The following is a 17,251-nucleotide window of genomic DNA, read 5'->3' on the forward strand; positions in this document are numbered from 1 at the left end:
AGTATTAAAAATATCCCATGTTCATTTCAAATGATGGCCATAAATCTTGATTTAAATTTGCCAGTTCAATGACAACTGATTACCTGATGATAGTGCTAGAATCAGCTCTTACAATTTTGTTTGCAGATATATCAGATACACAGGATCGGCCAAAGCCCTTGAAAGAAAAGTTGTGTTCAAAAAGTCTCATTGCAAGGCAAGAATATGTGGCTTATTTTGTTAGCCAGACACATCAAGTTTGTCTTTCATGTGTGTCCAATATCACATATAAAATGTGTGTGCCATTTACAGTTTATTTTTTGTTGAATGTTCATTTTGTTTAAGAATTTTGGACTCATATACTATATCAGGGATGTTTATTACATTAAAAAATATTTTGAGAGTTCTTGTTATCAAATTTTGATTTTGGCAATATTTAAACTCTCTTAGGAATTACAGAAATGTGTTTTCCCACAGAGCACAATATAGTGGAACTTCCACCTCTGAGATTTATGAAGGAGACTTCCAATACTGGCAAACTGCTGATGGAAGCCATTGTCATTGATGTCACTCACGATGCCTTTGCCTCTGCTGAGGATGACCTTCGCACAGATGCTGATTTGGAGGAGTTTTCTATCACAGATGACAATGGTCAACAGGCTCCTCCCTTACCTCAGGATGTCGGGGAGGAGGACAATGCTATATTTAATAAAATTAACACTGAGTTCTTGGAACGTGTTTTGGCACCTACTGTGATATATGAGGAAGTTGAAGAACCTGTTGCTCCCAAACGACCACCCAGAAAGAAAACTGAGGCCAGTCAGAGAGCAAGGCCAGACAGTGACACTTTTTACAGTCTGTCACCGGTTAAAGGACAATCCAAGGAAGGTGACACCTTTGACAGCATGTCTCCTATAAAGGGAGCCCACACACCAAAGGATGATGGAGATCACAGTGATAACTTCAGTGACACAGCAGCATACGTATCTGAGCAGGATTCACGGCCCGATTCTTATGCCAGTGCTCTAGGCAGTTCAGGAGAAGGTAGGGCATTTCAAATAGCAGCTATTGAAGTGCAAAGGGCAGATGAACCACAATCCACTAAGAGCAGCCCACCTGAACTAGTACGGAACATAGAGGTGGACACAGGGAAGAAGGATGTGGAGCTGCAGGTGGCTGAAGTACAGCAGAAACAATTTACTAAAGAAGTAGAACCCAAAGAATTAATCTCACAGCCAGGATCACTGAAGAAGAAAATGCGTTCTGTGGAGAGTGGGTTGGGAAGGTCATTTGAAGAGAGTACAGAAGACAGAGTTCCAGGGGAACCAGCAGGTCATAAACCTGAACGGCCTGCTAGGAAAGGATCAAAAAGCAGGAATGAGAGATCAATAGAAAGTGGACAAGGTGGGTCATTTGAGGAGAGTGGGGATGACAGAACTAGCAGTGAGGCATCAGTTTCTGGTCCCATATTAGAACACAGACAGACTCAGATGAAAACATTTTCTTCGGAGGTTGGTTCTATTGAATCTCATATGAAGAAAATTCAAGAACAAAAAAAGGTACTGAGAAATGACTCTAATTCTGAAGAAGGTGATGGAATAAAGATAGCTAAACCTGGAGAAATTAAAAGATCTATTGGCAAAGAGAGATGTGTATCCATTGAGGTACAGACAGAAGGAAGCCTAACAAGGAAACTCCGTGAACCTCACCGGACTATATCCATGGAGGGTAAAGTTTCAGAAGACACTGAAGATACAGTTGAAATGACAAGAAAGAAACAAATTCTAACCTCATCCAGTGTGGATCTTCCAACTCTGCAAGCTGCAGCGGACATGAAATCAGCAGCAGAAAGGGGAGAATGTTTGCTTGTAGAGTCTCTTACTCGTTCTTTGCAAGATATTCAGAAAGGACTTGCTTCAGTTGAAGAGCAAGTAAAGCTGCAATCTGAATCAGAACCTGGATCTGCAAAGTCAAGTATATCTGTGTTAGAAGCTCTAACGCAACCAATTCAGGACAGTTTAGCTTTAGTGGAGGGACACACAACTTCATTTACATTATCTGAAGAACATGCACCTGGTAAAATATTAGAAACAATTTCCCAGCCAATACAAGAATTTCAGAAAGGTTTAGCTTTGGTAGAGCAGCAAGTAGAAGTGGAGATGGGTGAAGAATCTTTGCTGGAGAGGACAAGTGTTTCAATACTAGAAAATGTGGCACATCCAGTACAAGAGCTGCAGCGGGATATTGCTCTCATTCAGCAGTTTACTGAAAGGCGACATGATACTTCTGTAGCTGTGGAGGAGGACGTTTCATACCAGACCGTCCAGTGTGCCCTGCAGATGATAACCCAGTCTCTTCATGAAGTTCAGAGGGGAATTCTGGTGCTTCAGCAGAGCATTATTTATGAAGATGCTGGAGAAACCACATCACAGATAGACAATGCTTCCATACTGGAGACCTTGAGTCATCCTTTGCACAAACTGAGACAAGGACTGGTGGAAATAGAACAACAAGCTGTGCTCAAGACTGCAGAAGAATCTATAGGTCACACCATAATAGAGGCAGTTGCACATCCTCTCCAGGAACTTCAAAACGTCTTAGAAATTGTTGAACAGCAAACACTTATGGAAATCAGCACTTTGCATGCGACAGATCTACCCAGTAAAACCGTACTACAGACCCTAGTTCAGCCAATTGATGAGTTACAAATGAGATTAACAGAAATAGGACAAGCATTTTCAATTGAAATAGAACCAACAGAACCACTTCCAAGAAGTATTTCTATGTTAAAAAAGCTTCAAACATGTTTTAAAAATTTACAGCATAGTGTTGAGTCCATATCTAAAATCGCCACTTCAGAAGTAATGTCGGATAAAGTGGTTGTTCATGATATGGCCAAACTAAACACTGTTGCATCATTGGCCAAGCCACTTGTGCAGTTGCAGATGTGTCTAACAAATATGGAGATATGTGAATTTAAATCAAAGGGGGAGCATCCATTAGCTACTCAAGAAAGAGCACAGTCCCTTGACAAACTGGTAGCACCATTATATGAATTCCAAAATCAGTTAACCAAAGTAGAAAAACAAATACTTTTAGGGCCAACTGAAAAATTGGCATCACAGAGTGCACATTTTATAACAGTTCAGTCTTTGTTGCAGCCTGTAAGATATTTGAAACAAAACATTGACGTCATAGGAGAAGCTATGATATCAGGAGCCAATGAAAGTAACTTTGCTGTTGTGGAAAATTTGGTGCAACCACTGCAACAATTTACAGAAACATTGATTAAAATTGAGCAGCAAGCAGTTCTGGAAGCAGCATCCAAACTAACAGAGGATTTCAGAAGTCTGTCAAATGTAAAAGTTCTAACCCATTCCATTCAGAACTTACAAGAGACATTCAAAAAGATTGACGATGAGAATACATTAGGAGGCCAAGAAGATCCAGGAGTAAAGGCAGTATCAATGATGACAGAATTGGCACAACCATTTTCCCAACTCAAGCAGGGATTAGTTGAAGCATTGCAGGCTACTTTGCTGGAAGAAAGTGAAGATTTATTATCTAAAAGTACTCATGCAGTATCTGTAGAATTGCTTGTACATCCCCTGGCAATATTGCAGAAAGTATTAGTTGAAACAGAGCAACAGCTTGTTCTTGCAATGAAGAAAGCTGAGATAGCAACAGTACAGTCAACTGAAATTTTACTACATCCAATCCAAGAACTGCAGAAGGGCATTATATCTGTTCAACAACATGTGACTGAATCAGCAGTTGACACTCCCAGTCTCTCAGTGTTTGAATCATTAGTTGAGCCTCTGCAGAGTTTACAGATGGCAGTTACAGTCGTGGCACCTAAACAATCAAGTCTTTTGATTCTAGAGAATATGGCAGAAACTGTGGAGGCTCTGCAGTGTGGAGTTTCTGCAATAGAAAAGCAAGTACTTTTGGAAGCAATTCAGGATTCAACAAGAGCTGGTGTTACAAAGCTAGAGACGCTCATAGGGCCCCTTAAGGAGTTACAAAAGGAATTGATCCTTGTAGAACAAAAGATCCAGTTTGAACCAGAAGAAGAGTTGGCTTCAGAAATATCCAGCATATCTGCACTGAGAAGTCTTGTGGTACCACTGCAGGAATTGCAGACAGGACTAATCCAAACTGAGCATTTTGCTATGAAACAGGATGCAAAGCCCACAGCAGTGAAGGCTGCAGAGATGTTAGTGGAACCTATTATGGAATTGCAGAGGGGTATCAATGTAATACAACAGCAAGCTATATTGCAAGCTGAGACAGCTGTAAGTAGGGGGTTTACCATATTGGAAACATTAGCTCAGCCTCTGCAGGAACTACAGCGAGGTCTAACAATAGTCGAAGAACAGAATGTTATTACTTTGGAAGAAGCTCCTATATTTCAGAAAGCTGCAAGTCTGGCAGCCTTGGAGAGAGTGACGCAATCTGTGCAAGAACTGTACCATGCAATAACTACAATTGAGCGTAATTTTGTTGTAGAAACAGAGTTGCCACTTACTGAGCTTGCGGGTTTGTCTGCTTTGCGAGAAATAGCTAAGCCATTGCTGGACCTTCACAAGGGTTTGATACAGGTGGAAGATCACATTTTTGAACCCAGAGAGAAACCAGTGCCAGACAGAGCAAGCATTCTTACCTTAGAGGTTATTGCAAAACCACTTCATGATCTTACTAGAGGTTTGTCTCAAGTGGAAAAGGCATTAGTGTTGGAACCAAGTTCAGAACATGCTCCAGGAAAAGTAGGTGTTTCTGCTCTTGAAACTTTAGCACTCCCATTGAAAGCACTACAGGAGGGCATTGTAGTGTTTCAGCATCAGACAGCTCTTGCAACTGAGACTACCACAGTATTTCAGGCATTAGACCAGCCATTCCATGATATGCAGAAAGCTTTGGCAGTTATTCAAAGACACGTTGTAATGGAGCCATTGGTAGAGCCACTAACTGAAAAGCCATATTTGCATGTTCTTCAGACAATTGCTCATTCCATTGAAGAAATCCATAGAGGCATAGCTCTTGGAGAGAAAGAGAACATTCTTGAAATACTACAGGAACCAGTGTCTGAGGAAACTGCTGCATCAGTTTTGGAAACCATTTTACATCCATTGAAGGAACTTCAGGAGAATCTTGCACATGTGCAGCATCAAGATTCACTGGAGGCCATGGCTGAACAAGAGAGCAGTGCATCAAAGCTTATGGCATTAGCTGTTCCTATACTGGAACTGCAGAGAGGACTTGAATTGATAGAAGAAAGTACCTTCCTAGAACCTGGTATAAAATCCATGACAGCTGTCGCAATTCTACAAGCTGTAGTAAAACCAATACATGAAATTCATACGGCCTTAGCTCAGACACAAGAGCAAGTTGTATTGGAGGCTCAAGGGATATCACTGTCTGATACATCACATATATCTCTTTTAAAGGCTCTTATCAATCCAATTCAGCAACTGCAGAAGAACTTGGCTGTGGTAGAGCATCAAACCATTTTTGAACCAAGTGAAGAACCACTGCCAACAAGATTGGATGTATCTGTGCTTCAGAAAATAGCACAGCCCTTAGAAGAACTACACATGAATTTAGTTCACGTTGAACAACAGATACTTCTCGAAGCAGGTGAGAGATCCTTGTCTGGAGAAGCTGGAGTATCTGTACTGGAAACCTTGGCACATCCTATACAAGAACTTGAGAAAGGCATAGCCTTTGTCCAGTATCAGGTTGCCCTGGAAGCTGGAGAGGTTGAAATGTCTGAAAAAACCTCTGTATCTGTGCTGAAAACACTGGCAAGGCCATTGCAAGAATTGCGGCAATGTTTGGTTCAGATAGAACAGCAAGTGGTGATGGAAGCCAGGGAAGAGCCACTGTCTGAAAAAGCAGAACTGTCTGTTCTTAAAACACTTGCACAGCCTATCGAAGAAATCCAAAAGAGTATTGCTATAATAGAACAGCAGGCAGTGTATGAGCCTAATGTGGAGGTCTTGTCAGAAGTAAAAGGTACGTCCATATTAAAGACCCTGGCACATCCATTACATGAACTGCAACAAAATTTGGTTCAAATTGAACAGCAAGTAGCGCTTGAAGCTAAAGTTCAACCTGTATCTGAAATAAGTCTGTCAGCATTAAAAGATTCGGCCCAGCCAATTTATGAAATCCAGAAATGCATCGCTCTAGTTCAACAACAAGCTGCATTGGAGCCCAGAGAAGAAGAAATGTCTGATCAAACCAACCTGTCATTGTTGCAGACATTAGCGCAACCTTTGGAAGAGCTGCAAAAGGGCATAGCAGAAATACAGCAGCAAGTTGTGCTTGAAACAATGGAAGAGGCAGTGTCAGAAAATGCTAGCATATCTATTTTGCAGGCTGTAGCCAAACCAATTCAACAACTCCTAACAGGCATTGCTCTGATACAAGAGCATGCAGTTTATGAAGGCGGAGTTGAATCCATAACAGACACAACTAGTGTGTCAGATTTGCAAACATTGGCACAGCCAGTACAAGAAGTGCTTAAAGCCATTGCTGTGGTACAACAACAAGCGTTTGTGGAGCACGGAGACATACTTTCAGAAAAGGAGGATATGTCACTTTTAAAGACACTTGCACAGCCTGTTGAAGAGTTGCACAGGGCCTTATTACAAGTGGAGCAACAAGTTACGCTTGAGTCTGGAGTAGAGAAGATACCAATGGAAAACTTTTCAGTTTTGAAAACATTAGCTCAGCCTATTCTTGAATTGCAACGAGGCATTGCTTTGGTAGAAAAACAGGCAGTTCTGGAATGTGCTGAAGGTTTAATTTCAGAAGAAGGAAATTTATCTTTGTTGAAAACACTAGCTGAGCCTCTACAAGAACTGCAAAAGGGTATTTTAATAATACAACAAGAATTGCTTGAAGGTCCTTTGTCTGATGAGGCTACCAACATTTCTGATTTGTCAACATTTGCGAGTACTGTCGATGCTTCTCAGGTTCTTGGGGTAATTCGTGTTGAGGAACAGCGAGCTTTGGAAGGTGACGTTGAAACTTTATCTGACAGGACTGACCCAAGAGAGCTGGAGTCAGCTGCATTTTTACAACAGGCGCTAAAGCAGGATATAGTCATTGTACATGAGCAGACAGCACTCGAAGGGAAAATATCTGAATTTACAACTGAATCAGCTGAATTGCAGGTAGCATTAATTAGTCATGAGACAGATCAGGGATCAGCAATTGTGACAGAAGGACATGTACTGGATGCAGAATTAGCAGCTGAAACTAAAGGAAAGGAAGCATCTGTAGACCTCCTTGGAGATTTAAGTGATAAAGAAGGTAAAACTAGAACTGATCTTAATGAAAGTACAAGAGCTGGCGATGTGAGCGTAGCTGAAGAGGAAGAAATTAGTGAGGAAGAAAATAAAAAAAGGCTTCAAATACAGGAGGTGGAGGTAGTTGGTCATAATATTAATGCAGAGGAAGAGACTACACTTGCAAAGAAGGAAATTAACTCATCTTATCTAGAGGAAGAACATGAAGGTAAAAGAGAAGAAAATGTAGTTGGTCCACAAAAAATGGGTATGGTAGATGAAGATGAAAGCAAGAAAGACAAAATGGGAAGCACAAAGCAACAAGAAGTTGAATACCAGAAAAGTTACCAAGAAACTAAAATAGAAGAAAAGCAGCTTGAAGGAACGGACAACAAGAATGAGGAACACGAAAATGTTAATCGCAAGAAAGGAGAACAGAATGAAGCAGAAGATCATAAGAGGAGACATCAAGAAGAAGCTGAACATATGAAGCCAGATAAAACAGAAAATGAGAGACAGAGGACAAAGGAAGAGGCTGAATGTACAAAGAAGGAAAAAGAAGGCAGTGAACAGACGAAAAAAGATGTAGTAGAAGATGAACATAAGGAGATACGAGATGAAGATGAAAGCAGGAAGAAGGAACAAGAAGTCGAACTTAAGAGAAAGGAACAAGAGGAAGCTGAACTAAAGAAGAAGGAAAAAGAGGAAGCTGAACGAAAGAAGAAGGAAAAAGAGGAAGCTGAACGAAAGAAGAATGAACAAGAGGAAGCTGAACGAAAGCACAAAGAACAAGAGGAAGCTGAACGAAAGAAGAAGGAAAAAGAGGAAGCTGAACGAAAGAAGAAGGAAAAAGAGGAAGCTGAACGAAAGCAGAAAGAACAAGAGGAAGCTGAACTAAAGAAGAAAGAACAAGAAGAAGCCGAACGAAAGAAGAAGGAAAAAGAGGAAGCTGAAAGAAAGAAGAATGAACAAGAGGAAGCTGAACGAAAGCAGAAGGAAAAAGAGGAAGCTGAACGAAAGAAGGAGGAAAAAGAGGAAGCTGAACTAAAGAAGAAGGAAAAAGAGGAAGCTGAACGAAAGAAGAAGGAAAAAGAGGAAGCTGAACGAAATAAGAATGAACAAGAGGAAGCTGAACGAAAGCAGAAAGAACAAGAGGAAGCTGAACTAAAGAAGAAAGAACAAGAGGAAGCTGAACTAAAGAAGAAGGAACAAGAAGAAGCCGAACGAAAGAAGAAGGAAAAAGAGGAAGCTGAACGAAAGCAGAAAGAACAAGAGGAAGCTGAACTAAAGAAGAAAGAACAAGAGGAAGCTGAACGAAAGAAGAAGGAAAAAGAGGAAGCTGAACGAAAGAAGAAGGAAAAAGAGGAAGCTGAACGAAAGAAGAAGGAAAAAGAGGAAGCTGAACGAAAGCAGAAAGAACAAGAGGAAGCTGAACTAAAGAAGAAAGAACAAGAAGAAGCCGAACGAAAGAAGAAAGAACAAGAAGAAGCCGAACGAAAGAAGAAGGAAAAAGAGGAAGCTGAACGAAAGAAGAAAGAACAAGAGGAAGCTGAACGAAAGCAGAAAGAACAAGAAGAAGCCGAACGAAAGAAGAAAGAACAAGAAGAAGCCGAACGAAAGAAGAAGGAAAAAGAGGAAGCTGAACGAAAGAAGAAGGAAAAAGAGGAAGCTGAACGAAAGAAGAAAGAACAAGAAGAAGCCGAACGAAAGAAGAAAGAACAAGAAGAAGCCGAACGAAAGAAGAAGGAAAAAGAGGAAGCTGAACGAAAGAAGAAAGAACAAGAGGAAGCTGAACTAAAGAAGAAGGAAAAAGAGGAAGCTGAACGAAAGCAGAAAGAACAAGAGGAACCTGAACTAAAGAAGAAAGAACAAGAGGAAGCTGAACGAAAGCAGAAAGAACAAGAGGAAGCTGAACTAAAGAAGAAGGAACAAGAAGAAGCCGAAAGAAAGAAGAAGGAAAAAGAGGAAGCTGAACTAAAGATGAAGGAACAAGAGGAAGCTGAACGAAAGCAGAAAGAACAAGAGGAAGCTGAACTAAAGAAGAAGGAAAAAGAGGAAGCTGAACGAAAGAAGAAGGAAAATGAGGAAGCTGAACTAAAGAAGAAGGAAAAAGAGGAAGCTCAACGAAAGAAGAAGGAAAAAGAGGAAGCTGAACTAAAGAAGAAGGAAAAAGAGGAAGCTCAACGAAAGAATAAGGAAAAAGAGGAAGCTGAACGAAAGCAGAAGGAACAAGAGGAAGCTGAACGAAAGCAGAAAGAACAAGAGGAAGCCGAACTAAAGAAGAAGGAAAAAGAGGAAGCTGAACGAAAGAAGAAGGAAAAAGAGGAAGCTGAACTAAAGAAGAAGGAAAAAGAGGAAGCTGAACGAAAGAAGAAGGAAAAAGAGGAAGCTGAACGAAAGCAGAAAGAACAAGAGGAAGCTGAACTAAAGAAGAAGGAAAAAGAGGAAGCTGAACGAAAGCAGAAAGAACAAGAGGAAGCTGAACTAAAGAAGAAGGAAAAAGAGGAAGCTGAACGAAAGAAGAAGGAAAAAGAGGAAGCTGAACGAAAGAAGAATGAACAAGAGGAAGCTGAACGAAAGCAGAAAGAACAAGAGGAAGCTGAACTAAAGAAGAAAGAACAAGAAGAAGCCGAACGAAAGAAGAAGGAAAAAGAGGAAGCTGAACGAAAGAAGAAGGAAAAAGAGGAAGCTGAACGAAAGAAGAAGGAAAAAGAGGAAGCTGAACGAAAGAAGAATGAACAAGAGGAAGCTGAACGAAAGCAGAAAGAACAAGAGGAAGCTGAACTAAAGAAGAAAGAACAAGAAGAAGCCGAACGAAAGAAGAAGGAAAAAGAGGAAGCTGAACGAAAGAAGAATGAACAAGAGGAAGCTGAACGAAAGAAGAAGGAAAAAGAGGAAGCTGAACGAAAGCAGAAAGAACAAGAGGAAGTTGAACTAAAGAAGAAGGAAAAAGAGGAAGCTGAACGAAAGCAGAAAGAACAAGAGGAAGCTGAACTAAAGAAGAAGGAAAAAGAGGAAGCTGAACGAAAGCAGAAAGAACAAGAGGAAGCTGAACTACAGAAGAAAGAAGAAGCCGAACGAAAGAAGAAGGAAAAAGAGGAAGCTGAACGAAAGAAGAAAGAACAAGAGGAAGCTGAACTAAAGAAGAAGGAACAAGAAGAAGCTGAACGAAAGCAGAAAGAACAAGAGGAAGCTGAACTAAAGAAGAAGGAAAAAGAGGAAGCTGAACGAAAGCAGAAAGAACAAGAGGAAGCTGAACTACAGAAGAAAGAAGAAGAAGAAGCCGAACGAAAGAAGAAGGAAAAAGAGGAAGCTGAACGAAAGCAGAAAGAACAAGAGGAAGCTGAACTAAAGAAGAAGGAAAAAGAGGAAGCTGAACGAAAGCAGAAAGAACAAGAGGAAGCTGAACTAAAGAAGAGGGAAAAAGAGGAAGGTGAACGAAAGAAGAAGGAAAAGGTGGAAGCTGAACTAAAGAAGAAGGAAAAAGAGGAAGCTGAACGAAAGCAGAAAGAACAAGAGGAAGCTGAACTAAAGAAGAAAGAACAAGAAGAAGCCGAACGAAAGAAGAAGGAAAAAGAGGAAGCTGAACGAAAGAAAAAAGAACAAGAGGAAGCTGAACTAAAGAAGAAGGAAAAAGAGGAAGCTGAACGAAAGCAGAAAGAACAAGAGGAAGCTGAACTAAAGAAGAAGGAAAAAGAGGAAGCTGAACGAAAGCAGAAAGAACAAGAGGAAGCTGAACTAAAGAAGAAGGAAAAAGAGGAAGGTGAACGAAAGAAGAAGGAAAAGGTGGAAGCTGAACGAAAGAAGAAGGAAAAAGAGGAAGCTGAACTAAAGAAGAAGGAAAAAGAGGAAGCTGAACGAAAGCAGAAAGAACAAGAGGAAGCTGAACTAAAGAAGAAGGAAAAAGAGGAAGCTGAACGAAAGCAGAAAGAACAAGAGGAAGCTGAACTAAAGAAGAAGGAAAAAGATGAAGCTGAACGAAAGAAGAAGGAAAAGGAGGAAGCTGAACGAAAGCAGAAAGAACAAGTGGAAGCTGAGATTAACAGAAGGGAAAAGGAAGAAAATGATCGTAAGAAGGAACAGAAAGAAACCGAGCTTAAGGAGAAAAGAAAAGAAGACGATGGCAAAAAAGAAGAGAAAGAATTTAGAAAAGAGGAACAAGAAGAAACTCAGTGTAATACGAAAGATATAGAAGAATCAAAACTTATTAAGCGTAAAGAAGAGTCTGAATGTGAGAATACTGAGGAAGTTGAGGTGATTGCGAAGAAAACGGAACATAGCAAAACTAAACAAGATGTTAAATTGAAGATAGAGGAAAAAGAAGCTGATAAGAATATTGAGAAACAAGAAACCAAATATAAAAATGAACTGTTGTCGGATCTTTTGAATAAGGAAGAAGCACCAACTTCACAAAAGAATGTGGAGCAAGCAGAACCCATCAGTAAAACGATTACAGTTGAACAAATTGAATCACGACAAGAGAGAGAAATTATGATAGAAAATAACTATATAAAACAAAAACGGAGATCGGATGAAAACAGTTATAATCAAGCTGAAGGAGAATTGGAATCCGTCTTCCACATCACTTCAGAGAACGCTGACAGCTCGGAAGGAACTGTGCCTTCGCCTCGACAGAAGAGAAGTAGACCAGTTGCTGAGAATGCCAAAGAAGACGCTGCTATAACTACAACAAACTCCTTACAGAACGAGCAGGGAAAATTAAGCTCTGGGGTACAACACTCCGAAGTACAGTGGGTTGCTGGGGGAATAACCCAAAGAACTCGAAGTTTTGACCAGAAACCATGGGCTGAGGAGGAGACATTGAGCCGCCAGCGACAGTATGACGACTCACTCGAGAGCAGCGAAACCATTACGTGCAGCTCCTCATCCAGCACTCTGACCCCCACCTTGCATCAGCAACCCCGAGAGAGAACGGAAGAAACCCGACGAATCGTAATCAAGGAAAAAGTTCAGGTGAGCTAATCGAGTCTGTTGCTACGCTTATTTAACGAAGCTGTTTCTGATGTACAATTTATACAGAGTTGAATGAAATCGGAAGATTATCGTGGATAGAGAGCGGGTTGCCGTGGTGTGTTTGAATTGGCTATTGCAGATTTCGACTGGAATTATTAGCCCTAGCCATAATATCTCATTTAAACAGCGATAATCTGGGAGATTCAAGCCATGTTCCTCTCAAATACAAGTGCGGAACGCTTCCGTTACACCATCCTCCTTTGTGCCATCCTTTTCATCAGTCAAAATTATTCCTACAGTTAAACTTTCGTGCGACTGCCATACCAGTGTTGTTGGTGGTTACCAACAGCTTCAACGCTGCTGTAACATTCATACAGAGGTTCATGAAAATCTGCTGATGTGATAGAGATACACATCGCATGCCGATATACTTCCCCCTTCCTTTCGTGACAGTCTTACGAGTTAATTGCCAAATACAAGGAAGGATCGCGACTTTTGTTCATCTGTCCGCATGTTTCAGTTCCAAAATCACTGACATATAATTTGATTTAATTCTTGACCAAGTCATTGTGTACACCACAGCTCAATGCCCTAATTGACGTTATTTTTGTGTTTTTGGAAAAGGCTTCGTATAACGCATGTTCAATTAGTGTTTTATTACTTCTTTTTAAAACATTTTGTTTAATCACAAATTGCCCAGTATGCCTTACCTCACCCTCTGCATTTCGCTGACACGTTCATAACACTGCCGTGAGTTGCAGTCAGGACCGAGGGATGCCAGGAAGAAGCCAACGTTTGCTACTCGTCTAACGGACCGATCGGCGGCACAGGGATCCCGCATCAAGCTGACGTGCAGCGTCCTGGGCAGCCCAGAGCCAGTCGTGGAATGGCTGAAGGACGGCTTGCCCTTGGTGGGGGAACAGCGTTACAAGACTCGCTGCGAGGACGGCCTGGCCTGCCTCGAAGTACTCAATGCGTCTACGGGAGACTCCGCGGAGTTCACATGCGTGGCTCGCAACCGGCATGGCGAGGCCTCCTCCTCAGCCACTCTGAAAGTATTCGCGGGATTCGAACCGGCTCCTTCACCACCCACGTTTACCAGACCCATCAAAGGTATTTTAACACAAGAAGAGTCGACCTTATTGTTAATACACGTCATCCCCTCTCCGATCATTTCTTGGTACTTGTGGGTTATCGGGACACATAACTTTAAAAATAGGTTAGGTTAGGTTAGTTTAGGTTAATGTGTGTGGACAGCAATAAATAACTGAACTAACTAACAGATAACAACAACCCTAACCTAACATAACCTAACCTATTTTTAAAGCGATGTGTCCCGATAACCCACTAGTACCCATTTCTTGTTTTATGTATCTCTTTGAGCTAGGAAAGTTGTATAAGACGTGAAAGAAATCAGTATTCAATAACCAGGAACACTTTAAGAAGAAACTGAGGTAAACTATTGAAAATATCCAGTCAAGAGTTTAGCTCAGGAATCCTAAATTCAAAGCAGGGGAGGTAGCTACCACCCTGTGACTTTTATTATGACACTTTTTCCTTTCAAAATGTTGAGTACAATATAATTTGAGGTTCAAATGGTGGTGAGTATGAAGATGGTTGTCTTCTGGGTTGTAGCACTGTGTGGTCTGGTAGAAGTTTACCAACTTTTCACAAGTCCTTGCTGCACCCATCGTCACCAAGATGACTGAAGCAGTAAGCATATCAGAAAACTTCAGTCAGTTTTTACCATTCCACATGGTGCAACATCCCTTAAAATTCTCACATTCTTCTTCATATGTCAAAGGAATAAAATGCAGTGCTTCACAGTTCTGCGTTTGGTTTGGCAAACACAAATGGCCAGACCAGAACGACTCGATCAGCAATTTATTTTCTACGCAGATTCATACCGCTTTTCGGATGACGAGTTGATCTTGGAATGCCGGGTGCGATGCCATCCACCGCCCAAGATCACCTGGCTGAAGGATGGCGTGTTGCTGCAAGGAAGCAGCCGGTTCCAGCAGAGTGAGCTGACAGATGGGGTGTGTCGCTTGGTCATCAGCAGCCCTGAAGCCACCACTGATAGTGGGCTGTACACATGTCGTGCAGAAAACAGTGTGTGGAGTGACCAGATATCCTCAACTGTCCACTTTGCAGGTACTGAGGCTGTTACAGTGAGAGTTGAATGAAGGAATATGAGCCACATTACCAAACAACGAAGTCTGAATGGAGGTGCTTATGAGCTCTGTTCTAGTTCTCACACATTACTGCAGATGACTTTCTTATTTCTGAAACTTGCTTTTGGCAACCTTATTTATTGACAATTATATTGTGAAGGACACAACTACCAAAGATTAAATGTAAAGCACTGTTAATTATAAAATGCTTTGTGGTTTATGTTTATGATACAGCCATACTTTGTGTCTGCTGCTGAACTTAATATTTGCTTCAGGTAATACTCCACCTTCAGATGAGGTGTGCTTCTTAGAATTTACAGCCCTGTCCAAGTTTTGTTATCAGAATTTGAATTAATTTAGATGACTGAGCCTGGAAAATGGGTGCATGCATTTTAGTAGACTGGAAGTGGCCAAGGAGATTTTGTTATTAGTACGTGACCTATAATATGAAGTTTTAAGTTACACATTCTCAGAAAAATAAAACAGCTTTGTTTTTGATATTTCAGAATTATTATTGTTGGTCTGTGATGCCGTGTAGTCTTGTATGTATTTACCAACATTTCAGATGAATTTATCATCTAAAGACCACAATCGATAAGATTTATATTTCTTCTCTTTGCCCTAAGCAAATGTATTTTTTCCTTTAGTTATTCATATTTGTAGATGAGATTTCACACCACTTGTCCTGTTCCTGATAAGTGTCAACTTTCTCATCCTGCAGGACGTGATAGCTACGCTACTTCAAAGAGGTCCAGAGGGACATCTCGAGTGTCCCGAGATGCAAGGCGCCCTCACATGTCCAGTGTGCTTACTGATCATGTTGTGCCTACTGGTGGAACCATTGCCCTCCAAGTTGAAGTAAAAGGTAGGTCATTGGCTTCTTCCGGATACTTTGGTTTCACTATTAGTTTCCATCTTGTGACTTTTCTGGATATGATCTAAGTAACTCCTAACATGGAACACCGTAATAAGATTTATGAGAAATAAATGTCAGAGTAAACGACAAACTCAGCTTTCTAGCTGAATCTACAAACTTCACAGATGGAATTCAATTCTTTTGGTGGATTTTTGATTTCTCTGAAACCCCTATGCTATGGACACTGGGTGTACAGGTGGTCAGGGCATGAACCTGAGCTTCCTAGCTTCATGTATTTGTTTTGATTTGAATAAAACCTTGCTCAAGATTGCATGCGCAGTGGTTCATAATTTTTACACTTGACACTTTTTGGTTTTTGTTGTTGGTAGTTTACAGCTTCAGAACTGCCTAATTTTTCCACAAGTATCCTAAGTTTTGGTCTACAATGTACACACTTTTATTTCTTCTAAAAAAATGTTTACAGTGCCTAAAAATCATAGAGCTTAAAGAATGTGAAATTAGGCGCACCTATCAAGTACACACTATGACAGAGGGGGAGAATGTTTATGTGCCACATTCATGTAGTTTTATCCTGCGTTAATGTTTTTATATCTACACTACATTCCACTACCACTGGGCATTGCTTAACTGTAGTTATAGTGTACCTGTGTGGCAAGTTTGTCCTGGTCACCTAATTTTTATTTGAGTTTGGGCTATTAATAAAAGTTCTGTTGAATGAACTTTTGTATTCTTACAAGGAACAAACAAGATTTTGACTGGTAACCCTTATAAAAGTAATTACTTTGGGAACCAATTTGGGAAATATATTGTAATGGACCTCATAGAATGAGATCTGGATTGAAGTGGTACTCCTATACAGAACAGACCAAACAGCCAGCTTTACGAGTTAGGTGATTTACCTTTGGGTTCCACTGCAGGAAGATTTTCTGTTATAGAATAAATACCAAATATTCAAAAAGACCCTGATACACAGATATTTCTAGTTAGTTGGTTGGTTGTTATTTACTTCTTACTTAGTACTTGGTTCATAATAACTTCTGGGTTGTGCTGTGTAGTCTGGTCGATGTTAACCAACGTTTCAGAACATCGCCCTGATGACGGAGGCAGATGACCTCTGAAATGTTGGTTAACATCGACCAGACTACAGCGCAACAACCCAGAAGACAGAAATCTTCATACTCACCACTGTGAAAACCTCAAATCATACATAATAACTTTGTTGGCTGGTTGTATAGTAAGTCAATTGTTTGGTTATCTTAGTGGCTACTTAGATAACTAATGAGTACATTTGTACATTGGTTGCTTGACTAAGTTTATTATGTAATTAGTTACTTCATTAAATTGTTGGTTTTGTGAGTTAATGGTTCTTTCATTGTTAATATACTTGGTTCGAATACTGTATTTTTGAAGCAGCATATCCGTGCTGGCCGTCATTCAACTTCACTCTGTGGTACTCTGTGCAGGAGCCCCAAAGCTTGATGTCACATGGCTGAGAGACAAAGAGCCACTTCATTTCTTGACCCCAAGATTCCGAACATTTGAGGAGTCGGGAGTGTACACCTTTGTGATGAGTAATGTGACAGAAAAGGAAGCAGGATTCTACACGTGTCGAGCTTCGAACACTTATGGACATGCGGACACATCAGCCACTGTAGGGATTGTGCTCCCTGGTAGCGTGCGTGGTGGCAAGCCGGCCATGTTCATAAACCGACCAGACACGGACATGTCTGTTGCTGTTGGCGAAGATATCTCAGTATCCTTCAGGGTTACTGGGGACCCAAAGCCAAAAGGTAAATTCTCATATAGAATGATTTTTTATGAAGTTTGTTTGAGAAAACCATTACAATGATAGGCACCATGCAGGCATGTACTTGTGCAATATAAAATAAAAAAATAAATGTTATAAGAAAACCAAGTTATATGAGAAATATTAGCCATATTATCATATTATT

At 40.7% G+C, this 17,251-nt stretch overlaps 1 protein-coding gene across 2 annotated transcripts in view; it reads left to right on the top strand.

Moving 5' to 3' along the window:
* Positions 1-17,251, top strand: part of LOC110827701 (uncharacterized) — a 145,403-nt gene that overhangs the window by 27,414 nt on the left and 100,738 nt on the right. For both annotated transcript variants that reach the window (XM_087352165.1, XM_087352164.1), the window contains exons 14-18: positions 457-12,248; positions 13,010-13,361; positions 14,148-14,402; positions 15,144-15,287; positions 16,763-17,089. In XM_087352165.1, the coding sequence (XP_087208291.1) occupies positions 457-12,248; positions 13,010-13,361; positions 14,148-14,402; positions 15,144-15,287; positions 16,763-17,089 (12,870 nt within the window). The remainder of the gene's footprint in view (positions 1-456; positions 12,249-13,009; positions 13,362-14,147; positions 14,403-15,143; positions 15,288-16,762; positions 17,090-17,251) is intronic.

Source organism: Zootermopsis nevadensis, unplaced genomic scaffold (genome assembly GCF_977971745.1).
Source record: "Zootermopsis nevadensis isolate Lab colony 2312 unplaced genomic scaffold, Znev_1.0 Znev_ptg000020l, whole genome shotgun sequence".
In the NCBI taxonomy this organism is placed as follows: domain Eukaryota; kingdom Metazoa; phylum Arthropoda; class Insecta; order Blattodea; family Termopsidae; genus Zootermopsis; species Zootermopsis nevadensis.